Source organism: Molothrus ater, chromosome 18, assembly GCF_012460135.2.
Source record: "Molothrus ater isolate BHLD 08-10-18 breed brown headed cowbird chromosome 18, BPBGC_Mater_1.1, whole genome shotgun sequence".
Taxonomy (NCBI): Eukaryota; Metazoa; Chordata; class Aves; order Passeriformes; family Icteridae; genus Molothrus; species Molothrus ater.
Genome location: NC_050495.2, coordinates 12,017,717 through 12,037,568, shown reverse-complemented (window position 1 = coordinate 12,037,568; position 19,852 = coordinate 12,017,717). Strand labels below are relative to the sequence as shown.

Below are 19,852 nucleotides of genomic sequence, written 5' to 3'. Positions count from 1 at the left end.
GCTGTGTGGTGTAGGCTTTGGCAAGCTGGGGATGGAGTTGGGCAATTGCTAACATGTCTGTTCCACTCTGATCCTAAAGCAAACAAAAGGAATGGTTTGGGTTTGCCCGTGTTTCTTAGACACAGTATTTCACACTATGGTGGTGGTGGCTGGGGCTGGTTCCTGACAGCACTCCAGTGATTTTTACCTTGCTGTAGGTGTGTTCAGGGCTGCTCGTTGCTCTGGGGTTTGTTTCTGGCTTGTGTCTGCCGTTTCTCCAGTCCTTGGACCAGCCCTGTGCCTGCTGCTTCAGAGCAGCTTTCCTCTGATGTGTGCCACCTGTGAGTGGCCAAATGAGCAGGGAAGGAGTGCTTTTGCTCGCTGAGGGGAAATGCTGTTACTCACATTGCTACACTGCCCGCTCCAGGCAGCGGGGATGGCCCTCAGTGCTGTGGGAGCTCTGCAGGGGCCTGCAGCACTGTGGGGAGCTTCAGTGTGCCCTGCCAGCCTGTCCCTTGCTGTGCTGTGCTCTGTCCCACACAGGCACTGTGCTGTCCCTCACAGGTGCTGATCTGTGTCCCACACTGATGCTGTGCCCTTTTCCAGTCCATCCCTCGCTGGTGCTGTGCCAGCCTGTCCCTCAGGTGCTGAGCTGTGTCCCTCACAGATGCTGTGCCAGCCCATCCCTCACTGGTGCTATATATATAGCCTCTATACTGCCCTGTCCCTCACAGGTGCTGTGCCCTGTCCCAGCCTGGCCCTTGCCAGTGATGAGCTGTGTCCCTCACAGGTGCTGTGCTCTGTCCCACATGAATGCTGTGCTGTCCGTCACACGTTCTGAGCTGTGTCCTGCACTGATGCTGTGCCCTTTTCCAGTCCATTCCTTGCTGGTGCTGTGCCGTGTCCCAGCCCGTCCCTCGCCGGTGCTGCGCCCAGTTCCAGCCGGTCCCGCCCCGATGCTCCCGGCTCTGCCGCTGCTCTCCCTCCCCTCAGCGCTTTCCCGCCCTCTCCTCAGGGCCCCTCTGTGCGCACGCGCGGCGCTGCCCCCCCCCCATTCCACCCCCGGCCGGCAGGGGGCGCGCTCGCCTCGAGCCTTGTGCAGGGTTCCCTCGCGGGGCGCGATGACGTCATCCGTGTGCGCCGGCGTGGGGCGGCGTGGCCATGGCGCTGTTCTGCATCCGCAGGTACGGCGGGCATGGCCCCGCTCCCTGCTCCCGTTCTCCTCCCTGCTCCCCTCCTACACCCAGACCCTGACCCTGCCCCGGGTCTCGCTGTTTCATCTGCTACCTCAGGCTCGGGCCGGGGGAGCGTGTCCGGAGCTCTGTGCGGGCGGTGCCTGAGGGGGTTTTTGTGGGGGCTGTTGCAGGTACGGCGAGGAGGATGAGCACAAGGAGGAGGCGGAGGCCGAGAACCGGGCGCGGGTCCTGCTGGAGCGGCTGCAGCAGCAGGCCAGGGCCCGGCAGCAGAAGAAGCAGCGAGAGGCGCCGCCGCAGGGAAGGGAAGGGCCAGGGGAGCCCGGGCTGAGCCCCGCGGGGGAGCCCCGAGAAGGAAAGGGGAAGAGGAAAAGGGAGAGTGAGGAGCAGCCCAGTGAGCATAGACAGAAAAAGCTAAAGACAAAACAGCCCCGCAGCCCTTCGGAAGAAAGGGCTGGCACTGAGGAGTCAGCAGATGGCAGCAGCCCCACAAAGAAGAAGAAAGCAAATAGAAGAAAATCGAAAGTGCAGCAAGAGGGGACTGAAGCAGGTGAGCATAAAGTGAGGCTGCAGGATTTCAGTTCATTGTGGCTGACAGTTTACACAGAAAAGTGGACACGAGTTGCTCTTTGAGTGCCTTGCCCAGTTTACCTGGTTTTGTTTTCATCTCCTTAGTATGTTCCCACTTTCTTTTAAGGGAAGGCCCCATACTGTGAACTTTGAGGATCAATTTAGTGTAAGGGCAGGAGGGGAGCACATCACATCACCTCAGTCTTGTGTCTATACCAGCAAAGAAATGTTTGTCCTCTGCACTTGGCTTTAGGAAAAAAGAGCTTGCAAGTTGTTGCTTAAGTCCTGTGTTGTAACATTGCCAAATCCCTTTTCTGTGGTGTGCTCTGACCTGTAGCTTTATATTGCTGTGACCCAAATTCCAGATTCTGAAGAAGACATCAAACAACAGGACAACAGAAACAACTTTAAAAAGAAATCTAATAAGAAGAGGAAGACAGATGAGGAAACACAAGGAGATGAAACAGAGAAGAAAGAGAGCAGTGAAAAAGTGGAGGAGGAGGTGCCCTTAGTAGCCTCAGGGGAAGGGGCAGATTGTGCCCCCTCCAGTATGATGATCCTCGGAGACTATGAAGCAAAGCCAGTGCAGAAGGTAAGCAGCCTGACTGAATTTTGGTGATGGATAAGAAAAGAATGCTTTTTACAAGTTTATTTTACATATGGTATGCTATATTCTCCTTTCACCTCAGGTCCAGCCCTTCTTGCCTCAGTGGCTTGCTGAGCCCCGGCGGGTGCAGAAGCGCATCAGGGAGAATCTGTGTCCAGTCAGGGATGTGCCAGGAATCCACCCCAGGCTGCTGAAAAAGCTGCAGATGAATGGAATAGACTCCTTTTTTCCAGGTGCCTTTCCAGTGCTTTTGTTTCTTTCTAAAGGGACTTAAAGAGTTCCTGCAGTCTGGTGCTGTGTGTTTTGTGTAGGCAGTGAAGTAAAATGCAGGACAAAATGTAGTGCATGAAAGTGATTGTAGGAGATTTAACGCTTCTTTCTCAAAGCTTTGTCTGGGCTGAGTAAAAGTCTCTTTCCTGCTCCTAAATACAGCTTGGAGTGATGGCTCAGAGCTGCCCAAAGAGGGAAATCTTACTTGTGTCCTCACAGTTTTCTGTGGTGGTGTTCACAGGGGTCCCAGGATGAGGGAAGAGATGAGGATCTGACTCCATGTTTCAGAAGGCTTGATTTATTATTTTATGATATATATTATATTAAAACTATACTAAAAGAATAGAAGAAGGATTTCATCAGAAAGCTAGCTAAGAATAAAAAAGGAATGATAACAAAAGCTTGTGACTGACCAGAGAGTCTAAAACCACCAGACTGTGATTGGCCATTAATTAAAAACAACCACATGAGACCAATCCCAGATGCACCTGTTGCATTCCACAGCAGCAGATAACCATTGGTTACATTTTGTTCCTGAGGCCTCTCAGCTTCTCAAGAGAAAAAATCCTAAGAAAGGATTTTTCATAAAACATGTTTGTGACAGTTTTCCTCCTTGTGGAAGCTTGTGCTTTAGCTCCTTCCTTTCCACTGTCTCTGCTGCTGATCAGAGCTTTCTGGGAACTCGTTCAGCTCATTAAAACATTACAAAAATATCCAAACAAAAAGAGAAATCTGTTTGTTTTCTGTTATTTTGCCAGTTTTGCAAACAGATACAATAAATGCCAGTTCTTAAATAAGAAGAAAGGAGAGCTGGATGCAAGGACAAGGATAGAGGGTGACCTTAGTCCTGGAGACTTAGGCTGTGTCTGAGGCCTATCAGGGTCATGCTGGGAAGCCAGCACACAGTGTATGTGTACATATATATATATAAGTATACATATATATATTATATATACATATATGTATTGGAGTTGTATTGAAGTTATTATAGTGTATAGGTAGAGTTTGAGGAGGGTGAGTTTAGGGTTGTAGATGATAATGATTGCTATTCAGCCTAGGTGGGAGATGGAAGAAAAGGCTAGGATTTTTCAGTTTGTGTTTGGTTGAGTCCTGTTTGTCCTCCCAGGGCTGCTGAAATAGGCAGCATAGTTAGGAGTGTAGGGTTTAGCGAGGGTGAGGTTATGTAGAGTGGTGTGATTGGAGGGAGTTTTATGACAGTGAATTGGAGATGCTTTTATATAACATTTTCAGCTCTTGGTGAGTTGGTGAAGCATATGCTTTTACATAACATGTTCAGCTCTGCTTTTGTATAACATTTTCAGCTCTTGGTGAGTTGGTGAAGCATACAGTGTGTATTTGTGGTTTTGCTCAGTCCAGGCAGAGGTGATTCCTGCCATCCTGCAGAGTGCAGCCCATGGGTACCTGCTGGGCCGGGGCGGGTTCCGCCCCAAGGACATCTGTGTGTCAGCCCCCACAGGCAGTGGGAAAACCCTGGCCTTTGTCATCCCCATCGTGCAGGTGAGTCCATGGACAGGGAAGTAGCTGTGAGGAAATGCTGGCATTGCTTTTGTGTGGTGGTGTTCACAGGGGTCTTAGGATGAGGGAAGAGACGAGAATGTTGCTTCTATATTTCAGAATTTATATTGATTTATTATTTTATGATATATATTATATTAAAACTATACTAAAAGAATAGAAGAAACGATTTCATTAGAAGGTTAGCTAAGAATAGAAAAAAGAATGATAACAAAAGCTTGTGACTGACTGAGACAGTCCAGACAGCTGGACTGTGATTGGCCATGAATTAGAAACAAGCACATGAGACCAATCCCAGATGCACCTGTTGCATTCCACAGCAACAGATAACCATTGGTTACATTTTGTTCTTGAGGCCTCTCAGCTTCTCAAGAGAAAAAATCTTAAAGAAAAGATTTTTCATAGAATGTGTCTATGACGCTTTTGTTCAGGCAAAGCCTGAACTTCAAAGCAGGTGGAAAAGCCCAGGGATTTGTGGGCATAAGGCAGCAGATTGGCAGCTCAGAGCTGTCTGAGGGAGCTTCTTGTCAGCTTCCCACTCCTTTCCTCAGACAGCAGGCACAGCATGAGGAGTTGGGAGGGTGGAGGGAGAAAAATGGAAACATAAAACTGGGAGAATGTTTTGTTTTTTACCATCTTCTCTCACTAGGTTAGGCCCAAGAACCCTGTTCTGTCAGGGACTCACTGGGCCTCTGTTTTGGCAGGTTCTGTTAGATCGAGTGGTTTGCCACATCCGAGCTCTGGTTGTTCTGCCCACCAAAGAACTGGCACAGCAGGTATGTGACTCCTCACTGTGTCTGAGCAGAGCTGGGCTGAGGGGCAGGCTGTGCAGCCAGTCCTTTGGCTGTTCTGTGGAGCAGGCTAAGACCTGCCAGAGGGTTTGATGCTGTTCATGGGATGGGAAGTACTTCCTGCAGCTGATAAAGCCTCTTAACCTCTTTGCAGGTGAGTAAAGTGTTCAACGTTTACACTGACGGGACAGGTCTGAAGGTTGTTTTGATTACTGGCCAGAAATCTTTTGCAAAGGAGCAGGAGATGCTTGTCCAGAAAAAGTAGGTGAAAAGGTATTTTGACAAGGTTTATAGAGATTGCATGCTAATTAATGTTATTAAGGTGGGGTCAAGATATGGACTGTTGCAGCACAGCATCAGGCTTTTATCATGATTTTGGATAATGGGTTTATATGCTGGACTATCATGGCTTTGGCTATCATGGTTTTGGATAATGGGTTTATATGCTGGACTATCATGGCTTTGGCTATCGTGATTTTGGATAATGGGTTTATATGCTGGATTGTCATGGCTTTGACTATCATGGTTTTGGATAATGGGTTTATATGTTGGATTCTGGTGGTTCTGTCTTTGTCACGGTGCTTGTTACTACCCCTGTTTTGTGATTGTAATGTTTCACTGGATTTTTGGGGTTCTTCAACAGCAAATGCTCAGAATGCAAATGTTTACCTTGTGCCCATGGGTACATATGACTGTGTGGAGTTTTTCTGCAATTAAACTCTTTTGAAGAGCAGTGAAGAGTGACACTTTCTGTTTAAAGTAGGGCAGCACAGTGGAGAGTGGTGTTTGGTGTCCACCACTGCCCCTGCATGCTCTCCAGTGTAAATTCCATTTGTGAATTTTGTTATTCCTCAGTTAATTGAGGGGTAGGAAAACCTTAGGGTCTGTGCTACAGGCTTTATTGTGAGGAGAGAGACTTCCTGATGGGCTGCTTGTCCTTTCAGAGTGACAGGCTACTGCAGCCTGGCTGACATTGTGGTGGCCACGCCAGGGAGGCTCACGGATCACATCAACCAGACCCCAGGCTTCAGCCTGACACAGCTTCGCTTCCTGGTGAGTCACCACAGCTCTCCCATCTGAGAGCAGTGTCTGCTGCAGCACTAATTCCTGCTTGCTTCTTGTGTGCAGCATAAATACCTCTCTGTTGGAGCTGTGTGTGGGCCTGTCTGCACTCCAGATTGAGGAGGGAGCAGTCACAAGATGAGATGTTTGATTCCAACTCGTGACACCCAAGCATCCACCCACTTCCCCTTCTCTCTTAGGCTCTTGCAAACTTGGAGTAAGGATGGGCAAGGAAAGCAATTCTGTTGACTAGAAGCTTCCATTATCTTGCCTTCTGGCTCACTGGTTACAGATATAAAGGAAAATAAAAGCTGCCAGTATTTAACAAGTGGTGGTTTTCATCCTTGTGAACTCAGGTCGTGGATGAAGCTGACCGTATGATTGATGACATGCACCAGAACTGTCTGAACCAAATTGTCAAAGCTGCATTCCAAGGAGAAAATCACTCTGGCTCCAGCATGCTTTTTCAGAGAACCAAGCCAGGGCCTTTAACAGCAGCCAGGTAAGTTGCAGAGTGCATTTCTTTGAACTGATAGCACTTGGATGTCACTGCCCTGCCACACAGAGTCTCAAAGCTTGATTCCTCTGAGAAATGCCTACCAAAATAAGGCAGTGAAGAGCTGATGCCAGATTAAGTATTGTGTTCTCCAGGCTTTCCTTATGTAGACTAAAGGAGCATCAAAAGGAAGCACAAATATTGCAAATCTGTGATTCATTTGCACAGTAACTATAGCAATGCCTTCTGGCACAGCTGAGTAATGGATTTGGAGGAAAACTCTTGCAGTTAACTATCTGCAGCTGCTGTTTTTGTACAGCAGTGGCAGAGATGTGTCAGAAACTGAGGTGAATGGCCAAGGAAGGACATGACTAGAATGAGAAGAGGGGTAAGCAGGGTGCAGGGACTTGTGCAGCAGTAATGGATTGGGGTTGTGCACTTGACTGAGAATGCTCATCAGTTCTGTCTGTGAACTCCACCATAAAACAAAGGTGGAAAAGAGCCTACAGGAAAGGCCCAGGGCAGGAAAAGAGCATCAAAGAGCATTGATTGCTTCCCTTACATCATGTGAAGGCACTTGGGGTGAAGCTCCTTTGCCCCATCCTCAAAGCCCAGTTTCTGTGTGCTGTTTCTTTCAGTTCCTGCTCTCCTCAGATACCCTTACAGAAACTGCTGTTTTCAGCCACACTGACCCAGGACCCAGAGAAATTGCAGCAGCTGGATTTATTCCAGCCTCGTCTCTTCACATCTGTGTATTCCGAGAAAAACAGAGATGGAATAGAAACTGAACAAAGTACCAATAATAAATACACACTCCCAGAGGGGCTGTCGGTATGATGTGAATTCTTTTTAATAAGTTATGCTTGAAGATTCATTTAATTCTGAACTGTCTAGTGGTTTTACCCTAAAACAAGTGTGTCTTCCCTGTGTTTCCTTGCAAAAGTGGCTTTGGGAGTATATATGACCCAGAGAGCTGTACCTTTGCACATTTGTTTTCTCATTACTTAATGTTCATTTGGCTAAGATTTGATTATTTTTAAATTAATCTGTCTTCATGTGGAATTAAATTTAGCAGCAATGGGGAGTGGAACTAGGAAATCATAATAATGTAGTAGGCCCTATCAATTGTCCATATGTGTAACATTCATTTCAAGACATGTATGCACAGGCCAGCCTGTAGGCAGGAGGGCAGTGCATGCTGTTACTTGCTGTGGAGGTGTAAGAGCATTAGAACAACTCAGCTCTCCTGGCTCCACTCGTGTTGGATCTGCCAGCCTGTTTGTTCTAAAGGGGATTGCATTATGGGCTCTGGTTTTGCTGCTGTTAGTCAGCTATAAAACATCCAAGCCTGTGTGGGTCATGGACAGGCTGTGGGTTTCAGGGTAGTCTTGGCAAGAGGTGATTTTTGTCTCTGAACTCCTTCCCTGTTGACAGCAATGTTACGTGCCTTGTGACCTGAACTCCAAGCCTTTGCTGCTCTTGTATTTCATGCTGAAAATGAAATTCACCCGTGTGTTGTGCTTCACCAACTCCAGGGAAGCCTCTCACAGGTAAACATGAATGAGATCACTGGTAGGGATCTGTCAAGGGATCTTTCAGAGATAAAGAAGTGACAGTTTCTCTCTTGTTTACCTGCAGGTTGTTCCTGCTGGTTCAAGCTTTTGGTGGCATCACGGTGGCAGAGTTTTCTTCTCGGTTAACTCCAAATGAGAGAAAGAGAACCATGAAGGAGTTTGAACAAGGAAAAATACAACTGTGAGCATCTTAAACTAGTTTCCTGTATGTTTTCCAGCACAGGCTGTTGGCAGTGTAAAAAGCTAAACAGAAAACGGACACAGTTGGGTCCAGGGTGGGACAGGTGGGACACAGTTACTTGAGGTCATCTAAAACATGCAGGAGTTTGTTGCAGAAGGGGTATGAGACCTGGGTTTGTGGCTTTGAATTGTTTATCATTCATGTAACTCAGCTTGTTCTACTCTAGCTGCAGTCTGAATTTCTAGTATTGTTTTATAACAAGCAATAAATACAAATGTGTGTTCATAGAGTTGCCTAAAACACACAGATTTGCAAATCTGTAGTTTAATTTTTGTGCTGGGCATCTGGTGCTTGTAGGGTGGAAATGGATGTTGGTGCTGAAACTGTGTTTAGTGTTACAGCTTCCTACTGAGGCAATCCCTGCTCAGACTGGCATACAGGTCTACTTCTACTCATGTCTGTGATTTGCATTGTGGTTTTGGTAGCTATATTGTGTCTTGCAATGTCTCTGAGGAAAAGGTGAAAACTTATTTTCTGGGTGTTCTTTTTATCCAAACCTGGTGTATGAATTCCTCCTTGACTACTGGAATTTCTCACCTCACTATTTGTGTGTTCTGTGCTTGTATGGAATGTTCAGATTCCTTAGAGATTTGTATGAGCTGGGAGGTGTCTGGCATGCTTGGAGAACCTGGGAACACCCAGTAACTTTTCATGCTCAGCAGAGGGTGACAAGGCTGTAGTGATGCTCAGAGCTCTGTGGGCAGCTCACAAGGGCAGTGGCAATAAGGGGTGACTTGGAGTGCTGCTGCCAGCCTCAGAGGCAGAGATCAGCAAGAGTTGTGCTGTGTTCACTGGTGTTTTATTTGTGTGTGTAGTGCCTGAGATGTTACCTGAAAATGACTAAACATACATTTACAAACAGGTTAATCAGCACAGATGCCACAGCCCGAGGGATTGATGTGAAAGGAGTGAATTATGTGATAAACTACGATGCACCCCAGTTCATCAGGACCTACATTCACCGGTAAGACAGCAGGAGCAAGAGGAAGGTGTCTGAGCTTGGTTTACTTTGAAATATTTAGCAAAGGTGACATGCACTTAAAAGGGCTTTTAGCTTTTCTTTTTACTTTAATATGCAAATAGTTTTCTAGCAAAAATTAAGCCTAGCATTGCTTGCAATCAGAGTTTCTTAAAACTGGAGAATTTCAGCATCAAAATCTTGGAGTTGATAATGCCAGTGACTGTGGGGCTAACCTGACTTGAAGCTACTTTCTCTGTTTTCAGGGTTGGAAGAACAGCTCGTGCAGGAGAAGCAGGTGTTGCTTTCAGCTTGGTCCTTAGAATTCAGGTATGTCTTTGGTGTGGTGTCACAGACATATTTTATGAAAAATCCTTTTGTTAGGATTTTTTCTCCTGAGAAGCTGAGAGGCCTCAGGAACAAAATGTAACCAATGGTTATCTGCTGCTGTGGAATGCAACAGGTGCATCTGGGATTGGTCTTATGTGGTTGTTTCTTAATTCATGGCCAATCACAGTCCAGCTGTCTCAGACTCTCTGGTCAGTCACAAGATTTTATTATCATTCCATTCCTTTCTATTCCTTTCAAGCCTTCTGATGAAATCCTTTCTTCTATTCTTTTAGTATAGTTTTAATACATCATTTTCTTTTAATATAATCATATATCATAAAATAGTAAACCTTCTGAAACATGGAGTCAAGATTCTCATCTCTTCCCTCATCCTGGGACCCCTGGGAACACCACCACAGTGTGGGATTTATTTGATAAGGATGCACGCAGGGGCATAAAGATCATAAAGTTCCTACTAGTTCCCACCTTTTCCAGTCAGCTGAGCTTTGTGCTTGGAAACTTCAGTTATTTCCTGAGTAAGCAGATGTTCCCAAATGTGCTGATTTTGTAGCTGCTGGGCAGGGGGTGTCTCAGCTGCAGTGTCTGTCTCGTGCAGGAGCGGCGCTTCCTGCGGATGCTGAGGGATGCTGGCATCCAGGATATCCAGAAACACCCAGTGAAGGGCAACTCCCTGAAGCCACTGGTGCAGCAATATGAGGGAGCTCTGTGTAAGCTTGAGAAGACAGTCAAGGTAATTGAAATGGGGAAGAAAACAAGCTGTGCAAGTTGCAGTTTGATTTTTTTTATTGCAATTCATGCTTAGCATGAGTGTTGGAGTCCAGGATCCTTTCCTCCATCTGTGATAGCCCCAGTTCAGCATTGGTGAAGGCAGCTTTGGTGGGTGCATTGTTATGGAATACTCTGAAAGGCTGGGGAGGGGAGAAAGGTTTTCTCTCAAAGTTAGGCAGCATTCCTGGAGGGGTTTAAAGGATGTGTACATGTGGCACTTGGGCATGTGATTTAGTGGTAGGCCTGGCAGTGCCAGGTAAATGGGTGGATTCAACCAAAACAATTCTGATTTTTGGTGGTTTTTTCTATTCTGCCCTTCTCTTTACCTCTGTAGCTGGGATTTTTACAGCTGGGATTTTGTAGCTGGGATTTTTGATTTTAGAGGTCTCTTCCAACCTCATAATTCTGTGATTCAGCTACCCAGAGGACTGCAAGCAAAGTGCAGAGATTAAACCTTTTATCATTACAGAGTTTAAGACTGTAATGTACAGCTATCTGCAGGCCCTTTTTTGTACACCAGTGTGAAGTTGAGAACTTTGAGACAAAAGCAGGGTAGCATTTACCTTGCCAGATGGGTGGACTAGGGATCCCTAATAGACTTTGTGCTGCATGATTTGGGCAAAGTGCTCTGCTCTCTAATCTGAGAACTCATAAATACCTGGCCCTGAAACATGATGATTTTGAGTTGTAGACTAGGAATGTTTGAGAACTGGGACAGAAAGGTTTATTAATAAATTTATTATAGAGTCCTGTTCCTCCCTGAAGTCCCTTCTGTGTGACTCTGGGACAGGGGCATCTTCAGTCACCTTCTCAACTTTAATTTTGAACAGAGTGAGCGAGCACAGAAGCGAGCCTGAGGAGTGGAAGCTGAGCTGGCTGAGGTGGCACTGAAGCTGCTGCGTGGGACAGGCCATGGCTGCTCCCAGCACTGAGTCATGGCCCCTCAGTTCCTCAACCTTATCATATCTCATGTCAGCTATTGCCTTATTCCTCTTTCAAGGACACTGAACAGAGTTCAGTTGCTGGTTTAAAAAAAAAAGAAAAAAAGATAAATTTTGAGATACGGATTGTCTTGAAGAGGACTTTGCATCATATCCTGCTGGCATGTGTAAATTACCACCAGCCTGAGTGTGGCCTGATGGAACTGCTGTGCTCCAGTGGTGAGGGCTGGGCCCTCACTCCTGCCCTGGGACAATGGTTCTGTGTGTCTGCAGATGCATAAACACCTGTGCAGTGCCTAAAGCAGAAATGTGTTTGAAGAGCTGCTCCAGGTGCAGTGACTCCAACTTTTAAGTCAATATTAAATAAATATTATATATATTTTTAAACCAGTGTCTAATAAAGATTCCTGGGCTCAGGAACTGGACTTTATGATCTTTGTGGGTCCCTTCTAACTCACAGTATTTTATGATTAGGGATGGAGATATTGCTTAAAGGACTTTTCACTGTTACAGCCCTGTGCCTTGTCCTTTTCTTGTCTGTGTTGTTTCCCTCCAGTGTTCTACACCAGAGGTAACAGCAGGTATTGTTAAGTGTAGATTGATATTAATGCAGACTGAAATGTCTGATATGGAATATGAATGTCCTGGAGCCAGCTGGTGTCACTGCAATCCATAAGTCTGTATTTGACACATGCCATGGTATTTTTAGCTGTCCTGGCAGAAGGCTTAGAGCTGCCATGTATCTGTGGCCTGCAACTACTCTCCAAGGGTTGCTTTTCCTTCATGATTGGCTCCAGCTCTGGTTTGTTTTGCAAAGCAAAATGATTGAAAGCTGGGAATCTTGAAGAAATGGGGTTTGGGACTGGTGGTTGAATCTTGTGAGGAGCGAGGTTGTTTTATAGCAGTGAAGCAGTGTGTGTTCTGCCGTCCCTGCTTGCTCTCCAGTTGTTTTTCCATAGCACGGGTGTCTGGGCAGCTGCTGGAGTCACAGGACTGGGAAATCCTCTTGTGCAAGAGCTGTGAGCTCCCAGGGGCAGAACCAGGATGCGCCTCTCACACCCCCTCAGCCGGGCTGCGCTTTCTGTCTCGCTAAGGGCACTTACCGGGACAAGCTCCGGCTGGAAGGTGCGGAGCCCGGCTGAGCTTCGGGCCCTGTCCCGTGGGTCCGGCCCCGCCCCGGTGGGAGGGGCGGGCGTTGCTGCCCCGCCCTGCGCGGGGCGGGCCCGGTGCGGCGGGACCGGGCGGGCCGGGTTTAACAGGACCGGCCGTGGGCGGCAGCGACAGCGACACGATGGGGCTGGAGCTGTACCTGGACCTGCTCTCGCAGCCCTGCCGGGCGCTCTACATCTTCGCCCGGAGCAACAACATCCCCTTCGAGTTCAAGCGGGTGCAGCTGGCCAAGGGTGAGCGGGGCGGGGGCACCGCTGCGTCCCGGGCTGTCCCAGCCCCGGCTTTGCGCTGTCCCAGCCTGTCCCAGCCCTGGGCTTTGGGGCTGTCCCAGCCCCGGCTTTGCGCTGTCCCAGCTCTGGGCTTTGGGGCTGTCCCAGCCTGTCCCAGCCCCGGCTGTGCGGTGTCCCAGCCCTGGGCTTTGGGGCTGTCCCAGCCCCGGCTTTGCGCTGTCCCAGCCTGTCCCAGCCCCGGCTTTGCGGGTGTCCCTCTGCTCAGTCCCAGCCCCAGGTTTGCCGTGTCCCAGCCTGTCCCAGCCCCGGCTGTGCGGATGTCCCAGCCTGTCCCAGCTCTGGGCTTTGGGGCTGTCCCAGCCTGTCCCAGCCCCGGCTTTGCCGTGTCCCAGCCTGTCCCAGCCCCGGCTGTGCGGAGGTCCCAGCCTGTCCCAGCTCTGGGCTTTGGGGCTGTCCCAGCCCCGCCTTTGCGGGGTCCCGCTGCTCCCTTGGCCGCTCCCGGGGGGATGCCCGCTGGACCCCGGCCCGCGGGTGGAAGCAGGAAGGTACTCACCGTCCCCACCAGTGTGAGACGCTGAGAGAGGGTGGGGTGGCCCTCCTGCTGCAGGTGGTTCCTGGTGCCTACACAAAAACCATACCAAATTCTGCAATCGTGTCGTTTAAGTGCTGATTTCAGTGCCTGTGCTCCTCTGCAGCAAACAGGACCCTGCCAAGGCATGTGATATCTTTGAAATCGACCCCACCCAGCACAAAATGGGCCTCTGAGAAACAGAGACGCTTTTCTGAGAAACGCTCAGGATGTGCCAGGTCTGGGGCATTCCCCATTCAGATGGGAAACAAAAAGCTGCAGAGATGGGACGTTGGTGTATGGGTGGGCACCGCCGAGGTGTGTGGCTCTTGCTCAGGAATTCAGCTTAGAAAAACGTGTGCTCTGGTGAGCAGGAGCAGCTGCTGAGAGCAGCCCTTCCCCTGTGGCAGGGGTTCCCCCCTCGGGAGGCTGTCATGCACCAGCTTGAGCTGTCCCCACGGGCAGGTGGGGCAGGGCAGGGGTAGGGCTGCCCCTCGGGGGGCTCCACTGGCTCCTGTGGTTTGTGGTCTGGTTATTTTGGGAGGGTTGAGGACCGGCTTGAGAAGGCTGTGGAGCGAGACAGTGCAGCTGGCAGTAGTGTGAACACTGAGAAGTGAAGGGAGGTGGTTTGGTTGGGTTCAAACCAACTGATAACTGGTAGGAGCCTGTCCAAAGGTGTCTTTTCACCAAAGGAGATCCAAAGATCTGTATCTTCTTTCTTTGTAATTGAAGCTGGTAAACCCTATCCTTCAACCTCTCCAGATATCTGATAGATTTGAAATTAAGGTAATGCATTGGGCATAAAAAGGCCTCAGTAAGTAATGCTTAAAAACAATGAAAGATGAGAAGGCTCCTGGAGCTGAAATTGGGGAAGGAACAAAAGAGACTCCAACCTGAGAGAAACCCCAGACATGTTGTGGTTGAGTCTTTGGGTGTTCCCCTGTACCTGAGCTGTGTGTTGGTTGTACCTTTACTGTGGCTTTCCTCCCACTTGTCTCATAGCAAAAGCTTTTGCAATTCTTTGTAGCTGGGGGCTGGCTCATCTTGTGTCCTTCCCCTTCTTTCCCAATAAATTAATTGTTGTGGTGAGACACTGGAGCAAAGGAGAGGAAACAAAAGCAAGGAATGAGAGCACCAAAGGAAAAGGAACAACTGAAACTCAAAGATAGGGGAAGTGAAGGAAAGGGAATTAAATCACAGATTCCCAATGCTCTGTGCCCTTTGGGAATCTGCTTTTGGATTTGAGATGGGTGATTTGGGTGCATCTCATCCCATTCCTGCAGAGTGCACCTCCCATGCCCTGGGGAAGCTCTCCAGGTACCTGCACTGGGTGCCACAGTGGGGGAGGATCATACTGCACAGTTTGTAAGGACAAGGTGAGGGAGCTGAGACTCAGAACTGAGCTGGTGCCTTAAATGTGATGCCCCAGAAAAGCTCTCAGCCCCCAGCAGGGCAGGTGTCAATGAAGGGGGTAGAAGGAGTGAGAATGGGTAGGGATCACCTGGCATTCAAAGGACACCTGAAGACCTGGAATCTGCACACTTCATCTTTTTGAGAGGGGTAGGGAAAGTGGGCTGTGAGCCAAGTGACAGGGGAATAGTCACAAATCAGGTTTGCCAAGTACAGAAAAGCTAAATTTGCTTCCAGAGCATCTCCTCTGGCACACAGATTCTCAGGTGGCTCACACGGCAGGACGGGGCACAAGGTTAGTTACACATTAGAGAGGCTTGAACACCCAGGCAGCCACGTGTGGCTGGAGTGAGTGGGTGGAAAAGGCTGTCACAAACAAGTCACATAGAACAAGGCTTCTGGGACTGGTTTCAGACAGAATGGAGTACACTGAGACCTCAGATGAGCAAAGCACCTTCTCCTGTCAGATTCACTCTGCCTACCTTTTGGGGAGGTCCTACAAGATACCTTAAAAGGAACCTCAAATCCATATTTGCTCTTACAGAAGATTGCAAGATGCACAGGAGCTAATTGAAACTTCATCTGTAATGAAGTACTTACATGGAATAACAGGAATTTATTTTCATCTGTGGACTTTAGAAAGTATAGTTGAATATAAATTACATTATCTTCCAGAAAAAGGTATCTCTCTGCTTTCTCACTGTCCTCCCTTCCTTGGGGGAAAGGGTTAGTGAGATCCCCCTGGCTTTGTACAGGACAGGTACTTCCAGGCACAAGCTTGTAGTGGATAGAGCCCCAGGCTGTCAAGTGCTGATGGTATGAAAGGACTCCTAACCATGCTGCCCTTGGGCCATAGGTGGGTCTGGCATGCAGGCAATGATCAGCAGGAAAGCTGATAGCACAGGGCTAGCCCCCTACTCACCTGCAGCACTCACTCATTGCTTACAAACTTGATACAGACTCAATTTGTACAATCAGAAACAGGAACTTGAAGCTGGACAGTCCCCACAAACTCCTCAGGTATTTACAACAGGTCCTGAGTATCCCTGCCAAGTAAAACTTCTCCTTTCCCTGCTCAGGGCAGCACAAGACAGAGGAGTTCCGGAAGGTGAACGTCCTGATGAAGGTGCCTGCACTCAGGGATGGCTCTTTCACCTTAGCAGAGAGGTGAGGCTCCAATAAACTCAATCCCCACTGCAGTGTTGTTTATCCAGTGCTTGGGTTCTGCCAGGGTACTGCTGGCACTCCAGTCCAGACAGGTTTTTGTCTCCCTCCTCTCCTTTGTTCCACTTGTACCTAACAAATCTGTGTTTCAAGAGAAGCTATCTTACGTAAGCGACTTGAGCAGCATTAACAGTAGAAAAAGCTGCTGCTTGGAGCTACTTTGCTGCTTTGTAGGCATTGTTTCTGAGCTTAAATACCTGTCCAGGTGTCCTGCTCTCTGCCTGCAGCTGGAGACTGTAGGCCAGTGCAGGAAATCTGGCATAAAGCTGGATGGCCAGGCAATGTGAAGCTCAGATTTGGTATAAACTCATTCTGCAGCTTCTATTTGCTCAAAACTGGGCAATTACTTGTATTAGATTGTGGTCCACAGGCAGCAGCACAAACTCTCTCCTGTGCTGTGCCCTGCTGCACTTCTGCCTGACTCCCATCAGGTTTGTGTGGCTGCTTGTCCAGCAATGCAGAATTTGGGGGAAAAGAAAGGACGAGGTGCTTTAATCTCAGATGATCAGCTCACTGGTCTGTCTTGCTCTCTGGGCAGCATTGCAATCCTCCTGTACCTGGTCCGGAAATTCAAGACTCCTGATCACTGGTACCCAGCTGACCTGCAGAAAAGGGCCAGGGTTGATGAGTACCTGGCCTGGCAGCACGTCAACATCCGTGCCAAGGGGAGCAAGCTGTTCTTAAGCAAGGTAAAACCATTATACATCAAAAATGAGGTGCTAAGGGCTGTGAGGGAAATGGCCTGCCTGTCTGCAGGGCCTTTCTCAGCAAATGTACAAACCAAGTGAGAGATAGGAACAAAAGTGACTTGGCTGCTGAAATGAGCCTAAGTGAAGTAGGCTGGATCCTTCCTGCTGCAGGCAAAGGTAAATCCAGGGTAAATGCAGTGGGTGAGAGCTCCCCCAGACAGCTCAGTGCTGGCTGCCCAGCTTCATGGAAAGAGACAATCTCCCTCTGAAAAACAAAATGCAGGTGCTGGCAGATGATACAGTCTTCCCTTTGATGCCTCAGGTTTAGCTTTTATATTTTCCAGATTCTGTTCTGCTTTAGTGTGTGGGTCTGGGTTGGTGAGCTCTCTGCACAGAGCAGGGAGACAAAACAATTCCTTCTCTTGATGGGGACCAAAGACAAATGATCCAAATCTCAGGCCCAAGAGCACAAACAACATGGGCTGAAGAGAGAAAAACACAAAGGATGGGACTTCATGGGCTGGAGCTGTAATTGGACAATGAACTCCAATATGCAAATGGAGCAGAACTTATACAAGTGAGAGACACTGTGACCAGCTGTCCATTTTGTGACCATTTTGGTTCATCTTGGGTGCAGCCCTGGCTGGGCTCTTGTGCTGCCCAAGGTTGATCCATTGAGGCCTTTTAACAAATCCCTACTTTATTCTTCAGCTCTGTCTGGTCTCTGTTCTAGGCCAGCCTTCACAAGGCATCACTTTGAGAGGAGACTCTTGTGGCTGAATTTTCAGATTTCCAGGCAGCAGACAAGGAGAGGCAGGAAGTAGGGACTGACATTAATGTAAACCTGGCAAGGCTGATGAGCAGCTCTGGTTATTCCCATGCATGGCTGGTGAGGGATCCTCAGAAGGTGGCAGTGAGAGTGTGATGAGTACATTTGGAAGGAAACACATAAAAAGCCAGTTGTTTCTTCTCCCTGCCAGGTGCTGCTGCCTCTCATCACAGGCCAGCCACTTCCTCCAGAGAAACTGGAGTTTGCCACTGAGGAGCTGAACGTTGCCCTGAAGCAGTTTGAGGAGAAGTTCTTGCAGGACAAGCCCTTCATTGCAGGCAGTGAGGTCTCCCTGGCAGACCTGGTAGCACTGGTGGAGCTCATGCAGGTGAGCAGCAACCCCAGCACTGCTGGATGTGAGCTGGGCTGTGGCCAGGCCAGGCCAGGGGGGCTGCTGCACCCCCAGCTCTGTAATGGCAGATCTTCCCTGGGGTTAAATCTTGCTCCTTTTTGACTTTGATCACAATTAAGTTTACTGGGGAAAACCTACTTTGATGAAACAGCTCTTTCTATAGAAATATGGACAGCATTCGTCAGGAAAGAAAGATAAATTACAAACTAGACAGGAAAGTACAGATATTTGGAAGAGCTGTGCTGGTGTGCATGGACTTCCATGTTCTGTGTTGGACCATTCTGGGGTTAGCCATGGCAGAGCTCTTGGCTGCATGTCCCAAGGCACAGCAGCTGCTGAGGTGTCACCACTTGCCTCCTATGACCCAAGAGCCAGAGGTGAGCTCCACCTGATGTCATGAGTGTCTGCTGCCTTGAGCCAGAAGCACATCCATTTCCATGGGGTCCATCCCTGGCAGATGCCCTGTGTGCCTCACTCTGGGTCTGTCTGTGTCTCTGCAGCCCCGTGTGCTGGCTGTGCCCTGTGTGCCTCACTCTGTACCTGTCTGTGTGTGTGTCTCTGCAGCCCCTGTGTGTGCTGGCTATGCCCTGTTAGCCTCACTGGGGTGTGTCTGTGTCTCTGCAGCCCCAGTGTGTGCTGGCTGTGCCCTATTAGCCTCACTCTGTGTCTGTGTGTGCTGGCTATGCCCTGTTTGCCTCACTCTGTGTCAGTGTGTGCTGGCTATGCCCTGTTTGCCTCACTGGGGTCTGTCTGTGTCTCTGCAGCCCGTGTGTGCTGGCTATGCCCTGTTAGCCTCATTTGGGTGCTCTGTGTGTCTCTGCAGCCCGTGTGTGCTGGCTATGCCCTGTTTGAGGAGAGGCCGGCGTTAGCGGCGTGGCGCGGGCGGGTGGAAGAGGCTGTGGGGAAGGAGCTCTTCCTGGAAGCCCACCAGGAGATTATGAACGTTAAGAACTTGACTGCTGACCAGTTTGCACCTGAGTTGCTGGAGAATTTCAAGCAGCAGCTCCTAAAGCAGAATTAGAAGGTTGTGCTCTAATAAAATGGATTATTCTTCTGAAGGCTTATTGTAGTCTTTCAGCATTTCTTCTAAAAATCATAAACACCATTCCACAAAATGCACTTCCCTTCATTCACAGCCTTTCTGCAACTTAGAAGGGAAGAAAAATACATCTTAGACTGCCACGAGCAGCTTTTCCCTCTTGTCCACTGCAGCAGGGGAAGTGTAGCCCTGCAGGCTTTTCTTTCATGCTCCAGCACCACTGGATGTGTTTCAGAGCTGAGGTGGCTCAGTCTGTGTGGGAACAGGGGCACCAGAGCTGCCCTCCCACCTCTGCTCTGAGTTTTCCTGGCCAGAGCAAAGGTTTCCTGAGGGTATGGCAGAACGGGTGTGTCCGAAACAAGGAAAAAACTCTGTAGCAGATGGTTTTCACTTTGCCAGGTGGAAACAGTGCTGGAAGATTTTTGCTCTTTAGGAAAGAGACAGGTCAGGACCCAACCCGTGGTGGGAGCCCTGCCAGGGCCCTTGGAGCACCTGGCCACTAGATGCTGCTGCATCCCCTGTGAGAGCAAAGAAAGGGCCACAGTGCCCAGGGCAGGGAGCTGTGCTGGCACCAAGGGCTGCCTCCAGCTTCTGGCAAGGACAGAGTCAATAAAGCTCCTCGCCCAGGGACTCATGCTGCACTCTACAAAGAACATCCTGCACAGTGGAAAAAGCTGCTTTTCTTGGTCAAGCTGCTGCAAACCACACGGTTCTCTCTGCAAACCACATCAGGCTCCGTCCCTCTCCCAGAGTGGTTTGTCAGCACAGCAGAAACCATTCTGGCCAGGCTGTTGGCACGGAGTGCTGCTGTGGCTGGGCTAGCCCTGTAGCACAGGGAGCTGTGCTGGCCAGCCCTGTGTGAGCAGAGAGCTCAGTACATGAGCTGGGGAATGTCCCATACACAGTTAATGCTCCACTGCTCTTCAGTCTCCTCAGATCCTCCATGAAGCCAAGGGCTGCATTTGCCAGGGGTTGTAGCTCTGTTTGGGTTTGTAATCAGGATT

The 19,852-nt window shown here is 49.1% G+C and overlaps 2 protein-coding genes across 3 annotated transcripts; both read left to right on the top strand.

Moving 5' to 3' along the window:
- Positions 1-1,118: 1,118 nt before the first annotated feature.
- Positions 1,119-11,767, top strand: DDX51 (DEAD-box helicase 51). The gene is made up of 16 exons (XM_036393510.1): positions 1,119-1,163; positions 1,346-1,722; positions 2,108-2,334; positions 2,432-2,582; positions 3,992-4,137; positions 4,860-4,931; positions 5,101-5,207; positions 5,891-5,999; positions 6,365-6,510; positions 7,143-7,335; positions 7,939-8,054; positions 8,143-8,259; positions 9,182-9,283; positions 9,544-9,607; positions 10,224-10,358; positions 11,227-11,767. Exons 1-16 carry the CDS (start codon positions 1,141-1,143, stop codon positions 11,251-11,253), a joined length of 2,112 nt encoding a protein of 703 aa, XP_036249403.1. The 5' UTR covers positions 1,119-1,140; the 3' UTR covers positions 11,254-11,767.
- A 781-nt stretch (positions 11,768-12,548) lies between these two features.
- On the top strand, positions 12,549-18,867 carry GSTT2B (glutathione S-transferase theta 2B). 2 transcript variants are annotated; one of them, XM_036393617.2, is made up of 5 exons: positions 12,549-12,740; positions 15,795-15,882; positions 16,478-16,628; positions 17,609-17,785; positions 18,633-18,867. In XM_036393617.2, the coding sequence occupies exons 1-5, from the start codon at positions 12,629-12,631 to the stop codon at positions 18,828-18,830; spliced, it is 726 nt and encodes a 241-aa protein (XP_036249510.1). In that variant the 5' UTR covers positions 12,549-12,628; the 3' UTR covers positions 18,831-18,867. The 2 variants fall into 2 exon arrangements, with proteins under 2 accessions (XP_036249510.1, XP_036249511.1); XM_036393618.2 differs by having other exon boundaries at positions 18,574-18,867.
- The last annotated feature ends 985 nt before the right edge of the window (positions 18,868-19,852 follow it).